Raw genomic sequence first — 25907 nt, forward strand, 5'->3', positions numbered from 1 at the left:
AACCCAAGGCCCGATCAAGGTGCTTTGTAAGCGGTTATGAGGATTGGTCACGTCTGGGTCCCAAATCGATCCTAAGTATTTTCTTTAAATCGGTTTTTTTACATAATTTTTTTTGAAGTTTTAAAAAAAAACACAAAAGTGCATTTCTAATACATTTGAAAATATGTGATTTAGTCAATTAAATACACATAAAATATTTTTTTTTTGTGAGAGTACGAGCCGAAATAATAAATTATAACAAGAATTGTAATTCTTAAATAAGGATATTTAAAGATATTTCTTAAATAAGCTAAAAGTATAATATAGTAGTTTTATTTTTGATAATTAATCAAAATATTTAATTAATTTTTTTAAAATGAAATATTTAATTAAAATTAGTTACCTAATATATCAATTATCTAATAGACATCGTATTTTAAAAACGTTATTGAATCAAAGTGTATCATAGTGATAACGTTCACAATGTATTTTCTTTGTTTTATGAAATGTATCATAGTGTGCATTCTTGTTATTTTCATTACTTTACAAAGAGTATCACATTGGGCATCTTTTATGTATATCTGAGTATCATAATAAATATCGTTTGTATGTATCATACTGTGTATCTTGTGTTCACATAAAGTTCATCGAAATAGGGTTTACCGAATAAGATTTGCCGGAGAGAAGAAATAAGAGAAATGAGAGAGGATATTTATAGAATCCCTAAAATGTCTTAATTAATATTTTAAATTAAAATTATCAAAATTATATATTTTCTATTTTAACCTTAATTTATGGTTGTTGAGATTGTAAAATTACCAAAAATAAACAAGTTTGGAATCTATTCCATCCAAAAAAAAGTATTCAAAAGACATAAATACCTTCTGCTACTGTTAAACCCTAGCCGCTGCTTTCACTGCTAACTTCTGCTTTCATCTTCCATCGAACGAACGCTCATCTCTTCCATCGAACGCTGCTTTCTATCGATCGAACGCTCCTTTCATGAACACTGTTTTCTATCGATCGAACAGGTATTGCTTTGATTCTCAAACTTGTTTCTGCTTTCATCTCAAGATATGAACCGCTAGCTTGAAAGAAGAGACAATAGAAAAAGGACTAAGCCATTACATATTGATTGTAGCCACCACCATATATGCATTTCAGAGTCTCCAAAGGATAAGATTCTTACTAGGTAAAATGTAATGCTTGTGATGCCTTGGTAAAACTGCTAATAATTGCTGCTGCCTGATAGCCTCTCTATCCGTATATGCTTGGCATGTAAGAAGTTGCATAAAAAAATTGTTACATCGTGTTGTTGTCATTTACTTTTGAACCCTCATGTTTGGCTCTTCATTGCAAAAAAAACTGTTATTCTTGCGGAAGTGCCCAAGAAACAACAGATTTTTTCAAGAATGAGTGATTTGGGATAAATTGTGGAAATCTGGATGGAAAAAGAAACCAATTATACATCGCAAACTTTGTCCAAAATCCCTCGTTCTTAGAGAGTGTGGTGTTCTTTTTGTTTTTGTTTTGCATTTTTCAAAGAATGGTGGTTTGTTTGCAATGGAGGAAACAAATAAGATGGTCGGAAAGCTAACAACTCAATTAGGTTGGTATCACAGAGACACAGACCTGTTGGAGGAAAGTTCAAGATATCTTACCACAGACCTCTTGGAGCTATGTAGATTGGAGACTGTGGTCTTTAGGACTCTTCAGAAATCAGACTTCAATTCATCTCTGGACTCTGGAATGAGTAGTCTTTCCTCATTTCATGCTTAGATGATAATAAGAAGTAGAAATATCTTGCATTCTTTAATTTCTTTCTATGCTAATCATCCTCCCAGTATGCATCTTTTGACTCAACTGGAAACACACTTATTAGCTCCGGAGGACTTAATTTTCTAGTATTTTACCAGAGTGTAATCTTAACATCTTATAGGTGTAATTGTCTATTATTCATCCATCCAATAAATGTTTAACCCAACCGAACCGAACCAACCCAATTTGCACAAGTTGGGTCTGATTATACTTTAAAAAAGTTTTGAACGGTTTGAGATTTTTTAGGCCTAAGTAGTTGTATGGAGTTGTTTAAAACCTCTCAGGCCAACCCATGCACATCCCCACTTTGTCCATGTGCACCATGCTTATAACATCCACATGTCTAATTTGCTGATGTTTTTTCGTATTTATATTGTAGGCATTCAATCGTGTGGTAGCTTATTACAAGTTCATTTTAAGAATAAGGTTGGTTCTCTACCAAAGATCTTTCAGCATCTCTGGGCATCATGAGCACCACTACAGTTGGAACGAACCTAGAGATTTCTAAGTACGCCGTTAGACCCTCTTGCCAGAAATCATACAGCTCTTCCTTTTATGCAAGCACATGCAAGTTTTTTTGCTTGTCTAGGAGATGTACACCATTATCGCTCACTTCAAGGAAAGTAGAGAACAGAAAATATTCAAAAAATGAAATTGTATGCTTGGTTAGCAACAATCTTGGGGGAACTACGGAGCAAGAGGGTCTTACATATAAGGAGGCTGGTGTTGACATAGATGCAGGATCAGAGCTTGTACGAAGGATTGCAAAGATGGCACCTGGAATTGGAGGCTTTGGTGGACTGTTTCCACTTGGTATGGTTTATTAACGATGGATATTTTCTTTCTTGTATTCCTTACACTAATAGTATTTGTATTGATTGCTTGTGGTGTAATGTATAAAATCCAAACAAGTGATAGGAAATTGAGGACATTGTTTAAAATCTTTTATATTCCCATGTTTTCTCCTTGTGCTTTATATATTTGACTTCAAAAAGAGAGCAAACTTTCAATTATTGTACGACTTTATGTGTAACGTTTCTCATTTTTTTGAGCAGGGGATTCATATCTTGTAGCCGGTACAGATGGCGTGGGAACTAAACTTAAGCTGGCATTTGAGACTGGAATACATGATACCATTGGTATTGATTTGGTATGGTAGAATTTACATCTTCCCCTAATTATCTTGTATGAGTAATGTCATTACTGACAAACTTTATCCTTAGGTTGCAATGAGCGTTAATGACATTATTACCTCTGGAGCAAAGCCTTTGTTTTTTCTTGATTACTTCGCTACAAGCCACCTTGATGTTGATCTTGCTGAAAAGGTGTATAGCCTTGTCCTTGCATAAACGATTAGAAATATTCCGTTGGTCCCGAAATAAGTGACCACATTTCTATTTTAGTTTGTCCCAAAATAAGCGTCAACTCTCAAAATTAAGTGCCTACATCCCAATTTTACCATTATGAGAGATGGAGAATTCATTACTCTCTCTATTATAAGGGTAAAATTGGTATTTAGTTAATTAAAAAGTGTAATAGTTAAACATTTCTAAAACTGTGTGCCTTTTTCATTGTGGACATCTATTTTGGGATGAAGGAAGTATTAATCATGGTGACGACAGACGAGAGCTAATTTTGTGATTCTTCAGGTTATAAAAGGAATCGTTAATGGTTGCCAACAATCTGATTGTGCCCTTCTGGGGGGAGAGGTAACTTCGTCATGTATTTATTTGGTTAATTTAGTGATTTTGTGGCAGTGAGTACTTTTGCACTTCGATTTGTTAATGCCAAGTATTTGGTTAAGTTTGCTGGCATATGATTAATAGTTAATATTCGTTACCTTACACAAGTATTAGTTTCTCCCACTCTTGTTTAGAGGTGCTACGGTGGGGATCCACTTTTGAACTATCGACTTATTTGAATCATCGTTCCAGATTTTCTGTTGCAACAAGCTATCGTTCTTGACTTGTAAATATGCAAAAAAATTGTGAACACTCCTTGACTAGTAGCAATTGGATTTCGGTTCTAAAAAGAATCCTTTTGAGATTCTGCCTTCCAGCATAAACATACTGTGTGGTTTCCGGGAATTTAAAACTGGATTTCCTCCATAAATTATCCTGTAAGGAAGAATGGTTTGATTTGTAAGGAAGCTGTTGTTCCAGATTTATTGTTCTTGACATGCAAGGAAGAACAGTTTGACAAAAGATTAGAAGTGCGTTTTTTGTTTTTACATTTTAACAATCTATCTTCACTCATTATTGCAGAATATAGTGTTTTCTTTGGGATTTTCTCAAAAACAGTAGCTAGTTTGCAATGAAAAGCCAAAGTACGAACCAAAGGGCCTTTAGCCTAGCGGTATCGTAGCCCTTGGCCTTCTAGGAGGTCAGGGGTTCAAACCTCACCATCGGTGAGGAGGGTGTGTGAGTTTATTTGTTGCATTTGCCGTATATAAATGTTATATACTTCAAAAAAAAGAAAAAAGAAGCCAAAGTACGACATGGTTCAAAAAGTTAATCACTCGTTTACTTTTTAAACTTTCTCCGTGGCTTTTAATAAATTGGCAAGAAATGTTATTACAAGACTTGTAAAATTCAAAGGAAAACTTCATTGCATTTCTTTTAGATACGATTTAGCAACTTACTCAATGCACTTTGTATACGGTTAAGTTCTGTTGTTTTTGGCTTTCAGACTGCTGAGATGCCAGATTTTTATGCAAATGGTGAGTACGATCTAAGTGGCTTTGCAGTTGGCATTGTGAAAAAGGAGTCTGTTATAAATGGAAAGAACATTTCGGTTGGAGATGTGCTCATTGGCCTGCCATCTAGCGGAGTTCACTCAAATGGGTTCTCTCTTGTTCGAAGGTTGCCATTTTTAAAAAAACGGACCTTCATATGATCTAAACTGCACTTAATTTGTAGCATTTTAATTTCTTTATTCTCATATATTAGTGTCTATATATCGTTCTAGGGTGCTAGCTCGAAGCAGTCTTTCTTTGAAGGATAAACTCCCTGGTGAATCCATTACATTAGGCGAAGCTTTAATGGCGCCAACTGTAATATACGTTAAACAGGTCATCCGTTCTTCTTCTGCATTTTTTTGTTAATATTCGTTCCTTTTTTTCCTTCTCATTTTTTGATTATGTTAATGTAGGTGCTTGATATTATCAGCAAGGGGGGCATAAAAGGAATTGCCCACATTACTGGTGGCGGATTTACAGATAATATTCCTCGAGTTTTCCCTAAAGGCCTTGGCGCTCTCGTTTATGAAGACTCTTGGCCAGTTCCTCCTGTCTTCAAATGGATCCAAAAGGTATGGTTCTGATTTGCAACCTTGCTTCGATATATGAGGGCAAAATTTAATTACATTAGGGAATAGGGTTTTAGTATGTCTAATTACAATTTTGCCCTTAATAATACTGGCAACCAAGTTGATCGGAATCGATTTGATTCTTGTGCATTTAGAGGAATCATGATATGTACCTCCTGTCCCAAAATAATTGTTCACGTTTCTATTTTAGTTTGTCTCAAAATTAATGTCCACTTTCAAAAGTAAATATCTACTTTCCAATTGTATCCTTAATTACGAGACATAGGAAATTCATTACCCTCTATTATTAAGGGTAAATTGTCAAGGGTAATAATTACACAGATCTAAAGCTGCCCTACTCGTTGCTGACATTTATTATCGGACGATGGGAGTATTTGTTAACAAGCGGCTACTTATTTTTTGTTGCAAACAAATGTTTGTTCTTGAGAAAATGATGAAAAAGAAAGACCGCTCGGTTCTGGACATGAAAGCCATTTAAAATGGATTTTTGCATTTTATGTTTTATGAGTTGTCAAAAATTGTTTATCGTTGAAAACTACTCCCTTCATCTCAAAATAAGTGTCCACATTTCTATTGTAGTTCGTCCCAAAATAAGAGGGCGTTTGGTTCGCTGGAATTCGCCAGATGGTCAATTCGGTTGACCAAATTCCATTCCAATGTTTGGTTACCCATGGAATGGAATTGAATTCCAAACATTCCTCGTTTAAGGATTTCACCATTCTTTCATAAAAGAGATGGAATTGAAATCCATTACATCCAAAATTTCATAAATGACAAAAATACCCTCATTACAACTTAATAACCCTAGGCGCACCTTTTCCATTCTCATCTACTGCTTCCAATATCGAACTTGGTTTCTCTCATCTTGCACGACTTGTTTCATCTTCATCATTGATGGAAGACTGCAGATATGATTTCTACGTATGATATCTGCTTCTGATTTCGATTTCCGCATACGATTTCTTCTTCCAATTTCGATTTATGCATACGATTTTTGCTTCCAATTTCGATTTATGCATACGATTTTTTGCTTCCGATTTTGATTTCTGCATACGATTTCTGCTTACTGTTTTCTATTTCTCTGCGATTTCTGTTTCCGATTTTTGTTCTGATTTATGTTACTGTTTCCTATTTCTGTTCCTAGATGTCAGCCAAACAGAGCTCACAAAAATCTAAAGGTCAAACAATCTGCTCATTAAATGTTAATTTTATTAGTATGTGTAATCAAAAAAATTAAAAAGATATCAAAGGGTATTTTTGTCTTTTTTTCATCATTCCATTCCGATTTTGTTGTAAACCAAACAGGCAGATACCAATTCATTGGACAGATTACATTCCGTTCTTGTGAACCAAACACTTGGTCAAACCTGATAACATTCCATTCCAATTCCATTAACAGATTCCATTCTTTCAGAAATCATTCTGCAAAACCAAACACCCCCTAAGTTTATACTTTTAAAAATAAGTCTTTTCCAATCCTGTCCATAATTATGAGATGGAGGAATATATTACCCTTTCTGTTATTAAGGATAAAACTGTCATTTAGTTAGCAGAAAAGTGTAATATTTACACATACTAAAACTCTACTTTTCCATTATGGACATTTATCTAGGGACAGAGGGAGTAGTGTTTTTTATACATATTTTCGGGTAGTTCACAACAAAAAGTTGATCACCAAGTTTATAACAACATAATGCTCTGCTTTTTCTTTTCTTTTTCAGGCAGGAATGATCGAAGATGCTGAAATGAAGCGAACTTTTAATATGGGAATCGGGATGGTTCTTGTTGCTAGCAAAGAGGCTGCCGAAAGGATACTTAACGAAGGCGAAACGGCATACCGTATTGGTGAAGTCATAAGCGGTGATGGTGTAAGTTACCGATAACAAGTTGCTCTCATGGTCCCTTCTTTGAGGTACGTGATTTATTAACAAAAACGTGCAGGATTTGCTCATATTGTTGTTTTAGCGTCGTATTTTCCAATTTTGGAGATGAAAAACAAATGTTTCAGAATTTTGCGACTCAGAAGCGCGCACTTGTGTGTGTATTGAAGTTGTTTTTAAAAGATTTTTTGTATTATCGTATATTAGTCGGCTATCGAGTCTTGTATCCATGGAAATCGTAAGATTCTTGGCCAAAGATCATGCAAATCCGTGAAAAGTGCAGTTTTTCTTCGAAAAATCACTTCTTCGGTCGAGAGGGCGTTAAATATTTACGGTCTTAGCAAATAGTTGTTTAAAGTTAACGATGGTAAATTCTGATAAGCTAGTTGGAAATAAACAAACATACGAACAAACGTGGTACAACAAAATATGTTAGGATGTTCGTAATGTAATTGCTCGCTCGTTTATTCCACCCTCCATCCTTTTACGTCATCTACGAATCCTTAATCCTAATGTGATCTTAGGGGCCGTTTACGAAATGCTTATTCGGTTACGTGCTTACCAAGTCGCATACTTTACCATATGAATATGGTAAAGACCAAGAAGATTATTCTGCAAGAGCAAGACAAAGACCGAGAATCTTATCCAGTAATTGAGGGCAATGACTCTTACCACGGTTAGTGCTTACTGGGTAATTTTTTGCATATGATGCCATCTCGGTGGACTAAAATCTTACCTAAGTAAGTGATGGTATTGAATTTTACTGGTAAACGCTTACTGTGCAAGTGTTTGGTAAATAGCCTTTTACTCTTGTGTCTCTAGAAATTCTTAACTCTTGTCATATGTCATGTCCTCTAAAATGCCTAAAGTTTGTATGTCCAACCTAATTTGTTAATCCTACGTTCTTCTCGTCTCCTTGACTGTCAATGTTTATATCCGCATCGGAGTTGCTATTTGCAGCTGCCTCCTACGAATGTGACCAAATCACTGCAATTAGAGGTGTATATGATGCGAGTCGAGTTTGAGTATATTAATATACTCGACTCAAACTCAATATCCATTTCTCAAGCTCGAACTCGACTCTAAAACTTGCGACTCGATTGCAATTTTTACGCTCGAACTCGAATCAAACTCGAACTCGATTGCAATTTTTTACGCTCGAACTCGATTGCAATGTTTTACGCTCGAACTCGAATCAAACTCGAACTTGATTGCAATTTTTTACGCTCGAACTTGAATCGAACTCGAATTCGAATTCGAATCAAGCTCGAACTCGAATTCGAATCAAGCTCATCCATCGAAATTTATGAAACTTTAGGGTGTCTTTTATCAATTATAAAACTTAAAGGCGTTCTCTTAATTTTAAAAAACTAAAGGGATGCACCTCAAGCTTCATCATCAAAAAGACAGTTACAAATTTCATTTATCTCTCTCTCTTTTTATAACATCTCTTCATCTTTCTTTTAATATCTCTCTTTTAATGTGAGACAATTTTACTAAGACTTTTTATAGTTTTTTCTTTGTCTTTTTTAATTATGATTTTAATAGAAAAAATTATTGATTAATTTTTATAGTTAAAAATGTACAATATTTTTCAAATATTTAAAAATATAAGATATTTTTATTACATTATATTATACATTTTATATTATAAAGCCGATTATATTTTTAAAAACTAATTATATATAAAAAAAATCAAGTATCTCACGAGCTATTTGAGTCGAGTTTTGATCAAGTTGATCTCAAGTAGCTTGCGAGTTGTCTCGTATCATTTACACCTCAAACTGCAATATTCTCTGTCTAAACTTTTTTTTTTGAAGTATATAAATATTTATATATGACAAATTAAACTCATCATCCTCACATTTGATGAGTCTTGAACCCTTTATCTCAGAAGGCAGGGTCACTAGATACTGTTATGCCACTCGTAATAGTGCAACTTCTGACATTACCCGAAAGACATACAGTCGGTATTTTCCAAAACTTTCAAACGTTTAGCTAAAGCTCCTCTATATTTAATGTTTTTGCTTCAAATAAAACGATTCTTGTGGATATGAATAGATACTACAAACATCATGTTATAACAAACCGTGTTTCGTTAATTTGTATAAATTGTGTTAAGTGAACTTTGGGTAGGACTGTGCATAACGTGTTTGTATCATATGCTTAACCGACTTGTACCTCAGACTAAATTGTGACGGATTACCATACAAGATGCCACACACGCACAAAATAAAACTAAACTTAAAATAAAATGTCGAGTCGAAGTCCTATTACAGTACAAAGTTGAGAAACTAGACTTGAGGGGCCAAATGGAAAATTTGAAAATATAAATACCCTAAAATCATAGGAAAAAGAAAACTCTAATACGTATTATTTTTTGTCTCTTGTTTTCTCAAGAACCTCCGTAGGTGAAGTAAAATCAAGTCAAGATATCATCAGTTGGTTGAAGGTTTGGAAGATTAAAGCTTAAAAACTCAAGGTATGTGTATAATTTCTAAGCTTTCTTAAGTTGAAATTCTGATTAGGTTAATGCTTCAATACATGGGTTCGAGATTCTGTTTAGGCTTGAAATTGTAAGGAGATTGAAGATATTCGAGCTTGTTTGAAGTTGAAATCATCATTGGAATCAAAATATGTTAATCTCTTGGTAGAAACTGAGGTTTTAGTTAATTTTAGGTCTCACATACTGAATTGTATATATGAGGTTAAAGTGTCTTGATTTTATGCTTAGAAGGTCAATTAGAATGAAGATAAACATTGGTGTTATTAGCAAATAGAATGGAATAGTGAATGTTTTGGTTGTAAAATTCGAAGCTGTGTGCAGGGGAGGATCTGCAATTATAGCTTGTTTGCAAAATTTCGTATAAAATCATTCGTTGGTCCAAATTAGATGTGTAATATATCGTTGGAAAGCTTGAAATGTCTACTATATCTTTGTAGTTTACACGAAGAGCTGATTCTAAATCTAAATAGCTCAAAATCTTGAGTTTCTAGAACTGGTCATATAGAACTCGGCAATTGCACTCTTTTTTAAAACAAATTCATAGAAAATTGGCCATTGCTCCAAATCAGGTGAATTTTTGTGCTATTAGATTCCTAAGGTTGTTGCCTCTTAAAATGTGTAAAACATCAAAAATTTAGAGGTTCAAAAGTTGATATGTGCAGTAATTTGAGTTGCAGTTGTTGTTTGTACCTTGTGTATGTCCGGCTTGTACCATTTGAGGAACCTATACAAATCAAACCTGAATATATCTAGGACTATTATAGATGTAAGAAGAAGTAGAAACAAGGGTCTAAGTCTTATATACTCAAGTATATATGTTGGTTAAGTAAGTGGTAATGGATTAATTGTTTATGTAAAGGTGACTTTGGTGATTGGTATCAACACTAAGGACATCCTAAACCCGTGGTATTCCATCAACCACTATTCAGGTTCGGAGATCATACCTCATTTGATACGGGGATAGCCATTTGCATAAGGCTTCCTAATCCGGATGATCTGTGATAAATTCCGAATAATTGGTTCCAAATTTTCTTTATGCTTATTAAATGTTATGAACCTTGTTTTCTTTTGAACTATGATTTATATTCTTATTTGGAACATGAATCACTTGATCGGTTGACTTGTTAGATTGTATCTATTGTGAACTCTTACTATAAACTCAAGATGGGGAGCACCGGTATTGAGATGCTTCCATGGTGGCTAAAATTATCATGACGTCCTCAATTATATATAGTCCTTAAAAGCGGACTTGATAAGATACCGGTCAATTAGAGGGCATATGGATCGATCCTAGGAACCGTTATCGGATTGTTATGTTGTGCTCACACCTCTTTCTTCACTCATGCCCAAATGGACTGATCATCCTTTGGGAACAACGCGTCCTTGTGATGCTGTTTGGTCTTTCGAATCTTTGATATGCCTTCGGGGCATTTTGACTTTCTTTTGGATTATCACTTAACGTTATGAATTGTTTTTGAGCTTGTTATCTCATATTCATGGTTTAGTTATTATTATCTGTTCACTGAGCATTAAGCTCAACCGAGATTTTCTTTGTCCTCAACAGGTACATGACTTAGTAGAGATTTTGGGATGAGAGTTATGAAGATGACAATACTGAAGATAACTTATTAGGACATAACCTATTGGGACATACTTTTGTTAAATTTTTGATGAATAATGTAGATATACTTGTATTTTGGGACCATATTTTGATACATGTTATCTCCGTTTATGGTTATGAATTTATCTTTTCGTAAATTATATTAGTTGCGTTGTTTTATATAATGCGTTGAATTGTATTTCTTTTAAACCAATTGTGGCGTCTTCCGTCTTTAACTATGCTATACAGGGGTGTTACAAGTTGTTGTATCAGTGTTACAGGTCATGATTCTATGGTACAATTTAGGTTTGATCTGTGAAAAATGGGTAGAACTAAGATAGGATTGTCCTAGGCTATATGCATGTTAATTATTTGAAATCTTGTATGTTCCGTTTCTTATTAAATCTAACCAAGCAAATGGCTTCCCTGTTATTTGTGTTAGTTCTAAACGCTGCCAAGAGAACTACTGGCAATAACGGTAGACCTAGGAGAAACTGAACTGGGTCAAAAAATGAAACAAATCCTCCGCAAACCATTCAACTTGATCCTAATGTGATGACAGCTGTCCACCAAATAGTTAGCGAGATGCTACCGGTATTATAGCACAGACAATGGAAGCATTACGTCAGACTGGCTGTAATAACGCGGTCACATTACTGACCATTTTATCGTTTAGGGGGCATCTGGTTCGTCGGAATCCGTCGGAATCGGATGGAATTGGAATGGTAATTCCGTTGACCAAATTTCATTCTAACATTTGGTTGCCCATGGAATGGAATTGAATTCCAAAGATTCCCAAATTTGAGGAATTCACCATTCCTTAGTAGATCTGACGGAATTGAAATCCATTCCATCCAAAAATGTTTAAATGACAAAAATACCCTCATTCCTCTTTTAAACCCTAGCCGATGTTTTCTTTCATCGAAGCTTGAACGCCTGCTTTCATCGAAGCTTGAACGCTTGCTTTCATCGTTGCATACTGCTTCTTTCATCGATCGAACTTCGAACGCTTTCTGCTTACTTTCATCGTTGCATGTTGCTTGCTTTCATAGATCAAAGGTCGGTTTTCTCATCTACGAACCGGTTTTCTCAAACCTGAACCCGTTAATTGCTTCGATTTCTCAAACCAAAACATGTTTACTGCTACGATTTATGATTTACAAACCTGTGTACTGCTACGATTTTTTATTTCTCCATGAATATGTTATTTCTGCTTCCATTTCTAATTTATCAAACATGAACCTGTTTACTGCTTTCATTTCTTATTTCTCATCTACAAACCTGTTATTTATGCTTCTATGAACTGCTTCTACTTCTATTATGCTTCTATGAAAAGAAGGTGGTTGGAATGTTTTTTTTTTTAAACTAATGTTGAGTAGAGATGGCCAAATGGGCCCGGCCCGGCCCGTAACCGTCGGAGGACCGGAACCGGACCGGAGAGGGACCAAAACCGGCCCGGGACCGGTATGGACCGATTGTGGACCGCCAGTTATGAACCGGTTATGGATTTTAACGTTTTCTAGGACCGAGACCGGTTAAGATCGGAACCGGTTATGTAACCGTTTATAGGACCGGCCTGGCCCGGCCCGGTCAACAAAAGTCAATGTGTATATATATATAACAAAACGTATTTATAAAATTAAAAGTATATATACATATATATATATATATATAACAAAACATATTTTTAAACGTATTTATAAAATTAAACGTATATATATATATATATATATATATATATATATAACAAAACATATTTTTAAACGTATTTATATAAAACATATTAAAAATAACATATTAAAAATTTATTAATAAACAGAAATTTGAAAAAAAATATATTTTTTTTTGGTCAGGACCGGATGGGACCGGATTCCTTAACCGGTTACCGGTAAGCTTGACCGATTACAAGGTATTTCACGAAACCGGGACCGATTATGGCACAACCGGTTACCACCGGTTTTTGTCTTGATTAGGACCGGTAGGGACCGGTTAAGGACCGAACCAAGACCGAATTTTGACCATCTCTAAATTGTTGAGTATGTAGTTGTAAATGTTGTAAGAAATGGATAAAGTTTGTGTAATAAATATGACTTAGATGATTTTAATCCATACTTGTGGGACCCATAAATTCCTCTTCATATCACATATTTTTCCTATTTCAAAATAGGTGTTCATATTTTTATTACAGTTTGTCTCAAAATAAATGTTTATTTTCAAAAATAAATATCTATTTACTAATTCTATCTTTAATAAATGGTTATTCGTTGTTTAATTAATAAAAAAAGGTTCAATAATTACATATTTCTAGAACTGTGTGTGAGTTTATGTTTGCATTCATTTTGGGAAGAGGAAGTATATAGTAGTCCACAAAATTTCACCTTATGAGGTGTCATCACTATACTGGTTAAGAACCATCATGGAGGAGGTAAATAGTATCTCCCAAATGTATGTGGGTGGTAGAGATGACCAAAAATCGGTCCTGGATCAGGCCGATCTCAAATTGGTCTCAGTCCTGGTCCCAAACACTACTCCATAATTGGTCCTGGCATAGCCGGTTTCAGTCTCAAAACCGAGGCCCGGTTAAGGTAACCGGTTATGAGGACCAGTCCCGGGCCCAAATCGGTCCTATGTATTTTTTTTTTTAAAAATCGATTTTTTACATGATTTTCTTTTTTTGAAGTTTTTTAAAGAATACAAAAATGTTATTCTAATACACTTGAAAATATGTAAAGTTAATTAAATACACATAAAATATACGTGTTTTTTGGTGAGAATACGAGCCGAAATCACGAATTATAACAAGAATTGTAAACGTTTGTGAGTTGGTATCTTCCCCATACACCATATGAATTATATATATAGAATAGAGGGTAAATGAGACAAAAAAGGGTCAAAAATGAAGAAAAAAAATGGTCATACAGCCATTGGGTATCGACAATAAAACAATAATATTTTCAAAAAATCAGGTCGGACCCATAACCGGTCCCAGACCAGGCTGGGCCGTCTACTTTGTTGAAAAATGTAACCAGGCTTGGACCACCGGTCCAAGTCGATCCCAGGCCGGGCGGTCCCGATTAGGTCCTCCACCGGGCCGAACCCATTTGGCCACCTCTAGTGGGTGGTGTCTCGATTCGAATTCCAAACATTCCACCCCATTTTCAAAAAATGCACATCTTCTTATCCACTAAGGGTTGTTTACCAAATGCTTATCCGGTAAGTATTTACTAACTCACTTTATCTTACCGATGAACATGTCAACGACTAAAAATCTTAACCGGTAAGAACGATAACAAGGACTGAGAGTCTTATCCGATAAGCAAAGGTGACAAACTCTTACCTGGTTATCGCTTACCGGGTAATTTATTGCATACAATCCGTTTTAATAGACTATAATCATATCCAGTAAAATAAATAACAGTGTTGAATGTTATCATGACAGCTATCTGAACCCTAAATTTTAATCATTTGAGAATGTTTTTTTTTTGAAAAGATATAATATTTATATACGAAAATAAACTCATATACCTTTCTTACGAGTGGGTACGTTTGAATCGTTGACCTTCTAAAACGTTGGACTCTACCAACAACCTTTGACGATGTTTCTTTAAATCCGACACCCTTTTTAAAGATGATTACCTTTGGTTATTTGCGTTCAACCTTTGTTAAGAGTCGAAACAAAAACGACAGACATTGATTATGCGTGTTACACAAATTTCCTTTTAAGACAAAAACATTTGACTTCTACCCTTTGTTCTATTATGGGGTTGTTTACGGCCTGTTATTCTCGATCTTTCCCACATTCTTTCAGTAAGATAAATAACCTGTTAAACACTTACAAAAAAAAAACATTTATTAAACAACCCTAAATTTCAATTGTGTAAGTGTATAATTCATCTAATTCTTTTTTATTCTAAACCAGAAGGATACTCATGCAATGCAGCGAGATACATCTTCATTTTAATGTTTCGTTTTTTTTTTTTGTCTTTGTTGATATAACAAGGTTTATGTGGTTTTGAGAAAGATAATGTTTTTACTTTTGAATGAAAATAAATTTAAATATATCATAAAAGTTTAAAAAAATATATCGATGTTAATATCAAATTAACTATTTAAAAGTTATCGTTTCTTTGTACAATTTTTTAGATAATTTGTTATTATAATTTAATTTAGGTTTAATAACGAAATATTTTATTTTTGGCTTAATAATATAGCTTTTATAAAGATAATGATTCTGTTAGAACTCAATCATTATCCTAATTATATTTTAAATTTTTTATGTTTAAAATGAGATATTTATTATGTATGTGATTATGTTTTTTTGCAGTTAGTTATACGAATTCAAAAATGAAACTTTAATAAGTTATGCTTACGCATAATTTACTTGTAATCTTAAATTTTAAATAATATGCATTAACAAACATTACTTCATATATAAATAATAGTTTTTAAGAGTTTTTATCAAATACTTTAGAATATAGTATATATAAAAAATTAATTTATATGTTTTTTTTAGAAAACTCAATTTAATGATTACGGAGTTCGATACAAACCCTTTTTAGAGAATGGGGGTATCCCGATAAAATCGTCATTTCATTTTCTCCCCTGAAAATCTCGAGACGAATATTAGCTTTCAGCCCTTGTACTTTGAACAAGTAGACATTTCAGTCCCTGGAGTATCAATTGCTATTATAATCCTCCTTTTTTTTCCTTTTAATTTTTCGTTGAAAGATAACAATAGTGGAGTATTAAACAAACGAAGAGAGTAAAACGTTGACCGCTATTACAAGAAACAGATACATAAACAAATAAACGGAAAACAGCAACTTACAAAAGTACCATTTTTTATCTTTTAAATTGATGAACAAAATCTGTATTAACCCAAAAATCAGATAGATACATATGTAATATAAAATAACCAACAACAAAATACTGTTAGATTAACGCATTTTTAAGGTTATTTTTCAAAAATTCAATAATTATTATAGAATATTATGAATCTTGATTTTAAAGTATGATTAAAAAGATACTTCAAATACTTCATTGTTGGCCAAAATTTTGCTACCTTAAAATAAATGTCCACAATTGAAATTGCACATAGTTTTAGACATGTATGATTATTATATTTTTTTAAAGTATATAATATTTATATACGATAAATGTAACAAATAAACTCACACATATTTCTCACTTTTTATGACGTCATGATCTCTTAGAAGGCCAGAGACAATGATACTGCTAAGCCAAAGGTCATTTGGTTAACTATTACATTTTTTTGTTAATAAAATAACAATCTTATCCTTATTTAATTTCTCACTCTTCACAAATCATAATTTTTATACATTAATTAAGGATAATTTGAAAATACAATTATCTACCTTTAAAAATAGACACTTATTTCAGAACAAATATAAACATTTATTTTGAGATTAAAGAAGTAAATAATTAATCAAATTAAATATTGTATTTATTTATAAAATAAAGAATGCATTTATTAAGATAATAAAAGAATTATTATAAATGAATACTTTAATTACAAGGACCACAAAAACATGCTTTTCAATGAACAATCAAGATTCAAGAATAGGGTTTGATTAATCTATAGGCTTTGAAATTAAACTCAATCATAACATTTATACTTTTTATATAATATATATATATATATATATATATATATATATAAAGAGAGAGAGAGAGAGAAATAGATGATATATTTCAAATGTAATTATGTCCATTTGTATAACCAAACTAATTGAGAAATTTATGGAAATGATGAGAATACATTAATTATGATTTGAATATTTATAGAAGATAGACTAGAGTTAATTGATTATGATTAATACTTTATATTATAAAACAATCAATTTTTTTATGAAATCACATATTTATCAAATTAATGAATGATTGAGACTGAATTGCATTAGTTGTACAGATATAAAAATGTTGTATAATAACTCAACTCCATATATATATATATATATATATATATATCACATAATTATTTATTTATTTAAGAAAAATAATAAATTAAAATTCCTAGATTTACTGATGGATCAAGTACAAGTTGGAACAAGAGTTGACCTCAAATGGAAAGCAAAGCAAAGCAAACCCCATCCATGGAGATCAAAATTGAAAGCAAACCCTCTTCTTATTTTTCTTGATAAAATCTCCCCTTCTTCTTTCTCTCTCTCTCTCTCTAGAATCCATAGCTGTTTTCCCTTCACAGGATCTGTTGATTTCTTTAATGGGGTTTCTCTTTTATACAAATAAAATACAACAAAACAAATAGTCTCTCTCTCCTCTCTCTCTATCTGCCATACCTCACTCATTCCCCACTTGTGTTTTATATCATTTCCACACTCAATTTGGTAATTTTGATCCCATTTTCAGCTCAAGAAGAAAGCTAATAAGCAGCAGCCTTTCTTTTCTCTTTTCGAAGGAAACGTTAAACATTGGTTACGAGTAGGTAAGATTTCTATAGTTTTTGAGTTCTTATTTGGGATTTCTGTAATGATTGAAATGCAAAAAGAGGCTTTATATGTGATTTTTTGTAGGATTTGCGATTTGGGTTTTTTTTCATATTGGTGGGAATGTAAATGGGTTCTCTTAGTCTGGTGTTGCCGATTAAAAGAGACCCATCATTTAAAGTTTCACCAAGAAATGAAAAGAATAACAACAATTCGTATGTGCAAAGACCCAGATCAAGATTTGGGAGGTTTATGGTATTCAAGAAGATAGATTACTTGCAATGGATTTCTGCAATTGCTGTGTTCATCTTCTTTATGTTTTTGTTCCAATTGTTCTTGCCTCTTTCCATGGTGGAAAAAACTGATGGGGATTTCTTGAAAGGAAGGGAGGAGGATGATGGTTCTGGTGGGAATTTGAAGAATTTGTTGAAAGAAATTGGTGGTTTGGATTTTGGTGAAGATGTTAAGTTTGTGCCCACCAAGTTTTTGATTAAATTCCAAAGAGAAAAAGGAGTTGTTAATAATGTTACTTTTGATGGTTCAAGAACAGTAATGAGATTTGGGAATAGAAAGCCTCAGCTTGCTTTGGTGAGTATTTTGATAGTAATTTTTTGAGTTCTTTTTATTGATTTTGGAAGTCCCATTTTGGTTAATTTGTGCTTTATTGAGTTAAGCTTATTGGAAGCAATCTTGATCTTAATAGCCTTCCTATTCGGGTTTATTTTCGGTTTCAGTCAGCTTTTATTAGCTTCTATTTTAGGTTTTTGCAGATTTGTTGGTTGATCCACAGCAGATAATGATGGTCACAGTTGCAGTTGCTTTGAGGGCAGTTGGCTATGAATTGGAGGTGCTCTCTTAATCTTGGCTGTTTCATTAAAATTGGGGATGCTTTTCTTTTATGAATTATATATACGAGGAAAGTTCAATTCCAAACATTTTTACCATTGTGGACCGGGGACAAAGGAGAGCACGACGCCTGTCCCCAGTTGTCCACATCCATCATGAATAATTAACGTGAATATTTGTGATGAATGTTTACACTACTCATGATGAATAACCCATGAATGTCTGGAACACGTAGCGCACTCTCCTTTGTCCCGCGGTTCACAATGTAAGTTAGGTTTTCAATCGAACCGGCCCCTATACATACATGTATATATATAGGGTCAGTTCAGGGGAAAACCACAAAGAAAATGAAAAATTGAGAAACGCCCTAGTAACCATTCATCTTCAGTTACTTGTATGCACATGTGCATACTATACAAATGAATGGTATTAGGGTGTTTCTCATTTTCTGGAGAGTTTTCTCTCTCTCTCTTTATATATATATATATATATATATATATATATATATATATATATACTCTTCTGAGTACAGTTTGCTACATTTTCTCCCATTTTATGTTTATGTGACTTGCCAGAAACGAGCCTACAATGGAAGATCAAGTAATGTGATCATTTAGGCATTCAAGGAATTGGCTTTTAGTGATCATTTAGACAACTTTGGTTGAGTTAAGGGAATGTTTCTTATGAGGAAATTGAGTACTTTCCTTAGCGGAGAATGAGTGTTGTTAAATAGGTGTTAGAAAGCTGTTTCAATCACCGGCATCATTCACTTCTTGTGCAGATTTACTCACTTGAGGATGGGCCTGTGCGTGATATTTGGAAAACTATTGGAGTTCCTGTCAACATTGTGGATGCCAACGATAAAATGGGCAATATGATCGACTGGTTAAAGTATGTTTGTTGCTTATGTAATTATATATATATATATATATATAGAGAGAGAGAGAGAGAGGGGGGAAGGTTCAGGGGAAACCCCCAAAAAATGAAAAATGGAGGAACACCCTAATAACCGTTCATCTGTACAGTATGCACATGTGCGTATGAGTAATTAAAGATGTTTCTTGTTTTATATGCACGTGTGCATACCAGAAAAAATACTTACAAATTACTTGTATGCACAGGTGCATATCGTACAAATGAATGGTTAGCAAAGTGTTCCTGGGTTTTTCATTTTTTTTACAGTTTTCCCTTAACCTAACCCTACATATAAAATGTTTCTTAGTTTCTTATAAAAGATTATGATGGAATGTTTTTCTTTTTATTTTAAATAAACTTGGATTGTGTCTTTAGTAAATACACCAAAGGACTAATAAATTTCACTCATTTTACCATGGATGGTTCTGTTCAGTTCTGCCCAACACCTGAAACCATAGAACCACGAGCAAGACCAATCCGGTTAGTTTAAAACAATTGAACTTAGAAGAAACGGGATATGGTGCTTTGGATGTTTCGGACTTGCACCGCTACTATTTCCTTGGAATTTGGTCTTTATCTACTGAATAGTGGACATTATTTTCTTGTTCTGAGTCGTGAAACAAATGAAATATGATGGTGTATTAACTTCGAAATTTGACAATTTAATGGTTTTGTATGTTTTTTATAGCTATGACGGCATACTCGTGAACTCTCTTGCAGCAAAGGATATCATTTCATGGTAAGTGGACATATCTAGTCTGAAAACTTTAGCGATTTGTGGTGGTTGTTTTCGGTTTTGGCCATTATTTCACTAGTTGTTACAGCCTTTCGCAGGAACCTTTTAAATCCGTGCCTCTTATATGGGCTGTCCATGAAAAAGCTCTCGCTACTCGTGCCACAAGATACATCTGGGGTGGCCAAGTTGAGCTAATTGATGAGTGGAAAACAATCTTTAATCGAGCAACCGTTGTTGTCTTTCCAAACTACGCCTTACCGGTATATATATCTATATCTATCTGTCAATGCGTTCTTTGTACTTATGATGAGTTTTTTCCATCACTCCTCGTATTTCTCGTATTCATTAGGCCATTCAACATTTTGATTTTGTGGGTCCTATTTATATGATATGATGATAATGAAAACTTGATTGTAGACCCCGTAAATGAAGATGGGACCCGCAAAGTGGAGAATGAAAACTTGATTATAGACCCATTCGACGTTTTGATTTTGTGGGTCCTATTTTTCAGATGTTTTATGCTGCATTTGATGCTGGAAACTACTTTGTGGTACCGGGATCTACTTCTGGAGCTTGCAAAATTGATAACTCGACTATCATTTATGAAGAAAATTTGCGTGAAAATATGAACATCTCGAATGACGAGTTTGTTGTTGCGATTGTGGGTAGTGAGTTTTTATACAACGGAATATGGTTGGAGCATGCTCTTGTTTTACAGGCGTTATTGCCACTTTTGACCAAGTTTCGTGTTGGTGATAGTTTAAGTCCTCATCTCAAGATCGTAATCTTGAGTCGAGATTTAACGGGTAATTACAGTGCGGCCATGGAGGTAAAGATGTTTTGTTAAATTCCGTTTTCTTTGCTCCCTCCTTCCTATAACATTATATTTAACAAGTCTTGATGTTAAAGTTACATATTTGCCCTTTGCCATCATTGCAAAAGTTAAGTTTTGTTAGTTTAAGCATTTGAAAAAATATAGGCGAATTGTTGCATTTTTCATGGGACAGATGAAGTACATGATATGCCTTTTAACTAACTAAATGGCGACTTTACCCTTGATAATAGAGGGAGTAATTAGTTTCTCCATCTCATAATTAAGGGTAAAATTGGAAACTAGACACTTATATTAGGACGGAGGGAGTATTTGGTTTTTACGTCTAATTGATTCATGCCAACTTGATGTCAATGTTCTTTCTCACAGGAAATTGCTTCAAACCTTAATTACCCAAGGGGTACTGTGAATCATGCTTCCATTGATGAAGACGATGGCATTCTGGGAATAACGGATCTTGTAATATACGGGTCATTCCTCGAAGAACAATCTTTTCCCGACATTCTGATAAGGGCGATGTGCCTAGAGAAACCAATAATATCCCCTGATCTATCGATAATCAAGAAATACGTATGCTACAACATTGATCATTGTGGGTTTTAATTAGCTAAATGACAAGTTTACCCTTGATAATAAAGGGTGTAACGAATCTTTCTTCATCTTATTGAGGGTAGAATTGGAAAGTAGTTTGTTTGACTTCAGATGTCAAACTATGAAAGCTAATAGTTTGATAGTTTGACTTCAGGTTGATGACGGGGTGAACGGCCTTCTTTTTCCGAAGGAAAAGATGGAGGCTTTAACGGAAATAATGCTGCAAGTGGTGTCTGATGGAAAGCTATCAACTTCAGCTCAGAATATTGCAAAAAAGGGCAAAAATAGTGCTAAAAACATGATGGCACTGGAATCGGTTGAAGGGTATGTTTCATTGATAGAAAACATCTTGAACCTTCCTTCGGAAGTTGCATCTCCAAAGGCAGTATCGGAAATTCCTTCTAACATCAAAACAGAGTGGCAATGGCATCTTTTTGAAGCTATTACAGATCGTAAATATGTAAATAGAACTTCAAGGGTTCAAGATTTCTTGAACAAAGTTGAGAATCGATGGAACCGTACTTTAAAAGAAGAAAGCTCGGGGACTATTCCTGCCAACGATACCTTTGTGTACAGTTTATGGGAAGAAGAAAAAAGAAACCAGATTATGAAAGCCAAAAAGACAAGAGAAGACGATGAGGTAATGGAAAAAGTATCAAAAGGACTAATTTACCCTTGCTATTCGTTGCAAATAATTGATTATTGATTTGATCCACATGATTACTCTATTTGGAGATATAGAAGATCAAAAGGACTAATTTACCCTTGCAAATACTTGACTCTTTAGATCCGGAGTTGGGTCCTTTGGTTAAATGACCTTTTTCCCGTTTCTTTTTAAATCCATGACCTTCCTGAAAGGTTTGAGAATGTCACTGCTTAACAGAAGAATGTCGCATTCATACACAAGAATGCTCAGAAACCTGTTAAAAGGTCGTGGATTTATAAAAAGCACTTGTCCAGATGCCATTTAGCTAAATAATGGATTAATGGTATATTTAGGTAGGCGAAGGATCATGTGAGAAGGGAAGTTATAGTGAGAATCGTAAGAAGAATCTGAACGCTTGATCACTTTTAATCTCATGCCCATCCATGAATTGTCTTTGGAAGGGAATTGATCTGGTGCATCTTGGTGCACCTCATTAGTGTTGACATTCAATTAGGATTGATCCAAGGGTGGAGATCTCTTCTTATGCTTCCCATCATAACTTTCTTTCTCACCAGACCCAACCCTATATATATATATATGTATCCTTAAATGGGATTTTAATTAAATTCATGACCTTTTGATGAGTATGAAAACGGTTTTTCTTTAATTTGAGGTTTTGATATTTGTTTTAAATTTTATGTAGTTGAGGGATAGAAGTGATCAATCGAGGGGAACATGGGAGGAAGTATATAAAAATGCGAAAAAAGCCGACCGGAACAAGAATGATTTGCATGAGAGGGATGATGGGGAACTCGAAAGGACGGGTCAACCATTATGCATCTATGAACCGTACTTTGGTCAAGGATCTTGGCCTTTTCTACATCGTAATTCACTTTATCGTGGTATTGGACTTGTAAGTTGCTTCACCTTTATTGCAAATAATTTAAATTGTTCATATTTTGATGCTAGATTTAACCATCTTTAGGCCATTTTGAAGGTAAACCGATCCATTATAAGCTTACATTTATCAATTGTTGATATTGTAGTCCACGAAAGGTCGAAGATCGAGAAGAGATGACATTGATGCTCCTTCTCGTCTTCCTCTTCTCAACACGCCTTACTATCGGGATACCCTTGGTGATTTTGGAGCGTTTCTAGCTGTTGCTAATCGTGTTGATCGGATACACAAGAACGCTTGGATCGGGTTTTTGTCGTGGCGAGCTACAGCTAGGAAGGCAAGTGAATTTCTTCGATACCTTCTCTTTAACTCGGGTTATTTCGCTAAATGGATCTTAAATGAATTCTCAAATTAAGAACATAGGCTTTTAAAAAATTAACTCGACAACATTCAAATGATCCGCCCTGTGGAAAAAACACTAGAAAACGGTCTTTTAGTAAATAACCTTAAATAAGTTTTCTACGAGGAGCATGACCGTATAATTTTTTAGCTCAATGACCTTCATCTGACATGCCTTTGAGCAAACGGTTATTTTTATACCAAGAAAAATGTTGATTTTTTTTGTATTTTTCGACAAAAGCAGGAATCTTTATCGCAAAATGCCGAGATTGCTTTATTAGAAGACATTGAAGCTCAGAAACACGGTGATGCCGTCTATTTTTGGGTTCGTATGGATAAAGATCCAAGAAACCCGACCCGACAGGGTTTCTGGTCGTTTTGTGATGCTATAAATGCCGGTAATTGCAAGTAAGGCTCTACTACTTTTACTTCTCCATTTTGAAGAAATTATAGAAAATCTGTTGGAGATGTGAAATAAAAAACGAAAATTACAAAAAGTTGATGTATTTTTTGTGCTAGGTTTGCATTCTCGGAAGCTCTCAAGAAAATGTACGGGATAAAAGGTAACTCGACCGTTCTCCCTCCAATGCCCGTAGATGGAGACACATGGTCGGTCATGCATAGCTGGGCTATGCCAACGAAATCCTTCCTCGAGTTTGTGATGTTCTCAAGGTCCGTGGATTCTTTTCGGTTATTGAATTTTATACAAAGAATGGGATCATAGAAAGCAATGAAAGGGTTTCGGTTTTTAACTTCTGTAACGATATTTGCAGGATGTTTGTGGACGCGTTGGATGCACAAGTTTATGACGAGCATCATCGAAGTGGTCTGTGCTACCTAAGTTTGTCTAAGGTGAGCTTTTCTCTGAGGAAATTATTGCATCTATTTGGTGGACAAATACGCACAAAAAGGGAGGTTCTTGAGTTCCTAAAATATTCAAGAATGGGAAAAATGAAAAACTGAGGAACACCATGGTAACCATTCATCTAGACGATATGCACATTTAATTGAAGTTGTTTCTTGGATTTTATGCACGTGTGCATGTTATGCACATGTGCACACCGGATAAATTGCTTAAACATACTTGTATGTATATGTGCATACCGTCCAGATGAACAGTTACCAGAGTGTTCCTCAGTTTTTCACTTTTTTGCGGTTTTCCCTAACATGATCCTATCTATCTATATATGTATGTATATGTTTTGTTATTTAATTTGATTGTCCCAATTCTCTTGTTGTAAACATTTGTGATACGACCACTTACTTTACGGATCAGCTGAACCAAACAGGATTCGAGTATCGAGAATGGACCGAGATTGTGGGTTCGAGCTGATCGTCTCGGTCCATTCCTGGGTCTTGCCTGGTTCATCTCATCCCTATAATTAGTGGTCGTATCGATTGGGTTCGATCCTAAACATTTCATGTTAATCCTTGATTTTGGATGTTTTGTACGTTTTTAAAGGTAAAATACTTTAGGCCCGTTTGCCCGTGGACAAAAAAATAGATTGGGTCTGGTCCGTGTCCATCTCAAACCTGCAAATGATCACCTCTAAGCTGTAAAATACTATCCACTTTGTTCCAAGACTACAATGATAACGAGCTTCAATTCCGTATGTTCCGATCATTTTTTATTTTTTTATACGGGTTTCTTTGCAGGACAAGCATTGCTACTCGCGGATTCTCGAGATTCTTGTAAACGTGTGGGCATACCATAGCGCGAGAAGAATCGTGTACATAAATCCAAACACGGGAACGATGCAAGAACAGCACACGTTGAAGAAACGAAAAGGCAAAATGTGGGTAAAATGGTTCGATTACAACACCCTGAAGGCAATGGACGAAGATCTGGCAGAAGAGGCGGACTCGGAGGCGGTGGGAAGGCGGTGGTTATGGCCGTCAACCGGAGAGGTGTTCTGGCAAGGGATCTACGAGAAAGAAAGGATTCAATGGCGAAAAGAACGAGAAACGAAGAAGCAAAAAACACGAGCCAAGATTCTGAGGATCAAGAACCGGACTCACCAGAAAGTGATCGGAAAGTACGTGAAACCACCGCCGGAAAATGCGACAGTGGCGGTGGCAAGGGTTTACCGGTGACCCTTGATATAGGTAGTGTATTAGTTGTAGTTTGATTTCTTCAATTTTTTTTGTGAAAAATTCACTTGTTTTTGGTGGATAAAAGATGAGATGCATAGAGGGTTTTTTGTATGTAATGGCATCTTTTTGATGATTGATGGTTTGCTGATGCTAATTTCACCAAAGTTTCCAATTTGTTTTTTTTTTCCCATTAATTTGTTAATAATTTTGATAAAAATTCAGTGGCTACAATTGTTGTAAATGTTTGGAATTGAACCCAGTTTGGATGAGATATTCCACCACATCCTTTTAGGTTTCAACCACTAAGCTACAACCCTTGTGGTTTTCGGTTTTCAGTTAGGGACTAAAACAACAATAAATTATAAATCATAAGAAC

At 34.5% G+C, this 25907-nt stretch overlaps 2 protein-coding genes across 7 annotated transcripts; both read left to right on the forward strand.

The window, feature by feature from the left end:
- Positions 1-888: 888 nt before the first annotated feature.
- On the forward strand, positions 889-11268 carry LOC112529421 (phosphoribosylformylglycinamidine cyclo-ligase, chloroplastic). 5 transcript variants are annotated; one of them, XR_003070924.1, is made up of 12 exons: positions 889-1010; positions 2177-2610; positions 2853-2947; positions 3021-3122; positions 3447-3506; positions 4486-4658; positions 4765-4867; positions 4948-5106; positions 6846-7036; positions 7529-7680; positions 9405-9486; positions 11075-11268. XR_003070924.1 is itself a non-coding variant. In XM_025140696.1 (10 exons), exons 2-9 carry the CDS (start codon positions 2265-2267, stop codon positions 7005-7007), a joined length of 1200 nt encoding a protein of 399 aa, XP_024996464.1. In that variant the 5' UTR covers positions 889-1010; positions 2177-2264; the 3' UTR covers positions 7008-7036; positions 11075-11268. The 5 variants fall into 5 exon arrangements, 2 of the variants coding, with proteins under 2 accessions (XP_024996464.1, XP_024996463.1); XR_003070923.1 differs by lacking the exon at positions 7529-7680; XR_003070925.1 differs by lacking the exon at positions 7529-7680 and having other exon boundaries at positions 9416-9486.
- Positions 11269-17372: 6104 nt separating this feature from the next.
- On the forward strand, positions 17373-25695 carry LOC112528918. 2 transcript variants are annotated; one of them, XM_025139949.1, is made up of 15 exons: positions 17373-17573; positions 17662-18162; positions 18335-18421; positions 19202-19311; positions 20024-20074; positions 20160-20331; positions 20583-20900; positions 21273-21473; positions 21649-22134; positions 22844-23053; positions 23187-23375; positions 23682-23845; positions 23957-24109; positions 24211-24289; positions 25094-25695. In XM_025139949.1, exons 2-15 carry the CDS (start codon positions 17704-17706, stop codon positions 25529-25531), a joined length of 3117 nt encoding a protein of 1038 aa, XP_024995717.1. In that variant the 5' UTR covers positions 17373-17573; positions 17662-17703; the 3' UTR covers positions 25532-25695. The 2 variants fall into 2 exon arrangements, with proteins under 2 accessions (XP_024995717.1, XP_024995718.1); XM_025139950.1 differs by lacking the exon at positions 17373-17573 and having other exon boundaries at positions 18093-18162; positions 18345-18421.
- The last annotated feature ends 212 nt before the right edge of the window (positions 25696-25907 follow it).

The sequence above is a fragment of the Cynara cardunculus genome (genome assembly GCF_001531365.2).
Source record: "Cynara cardunculus var. scolymus isolate 2C chromosome LG 16, CcrdV1, whole genome shotgun sequence".
Classification (NCBI taxonomy): Eukaryota; Viridiplantae; Streptophyta; class Magnoliopsida; order Asterales; family Asteraceae; genus Cynara; species Cynara cardunculus.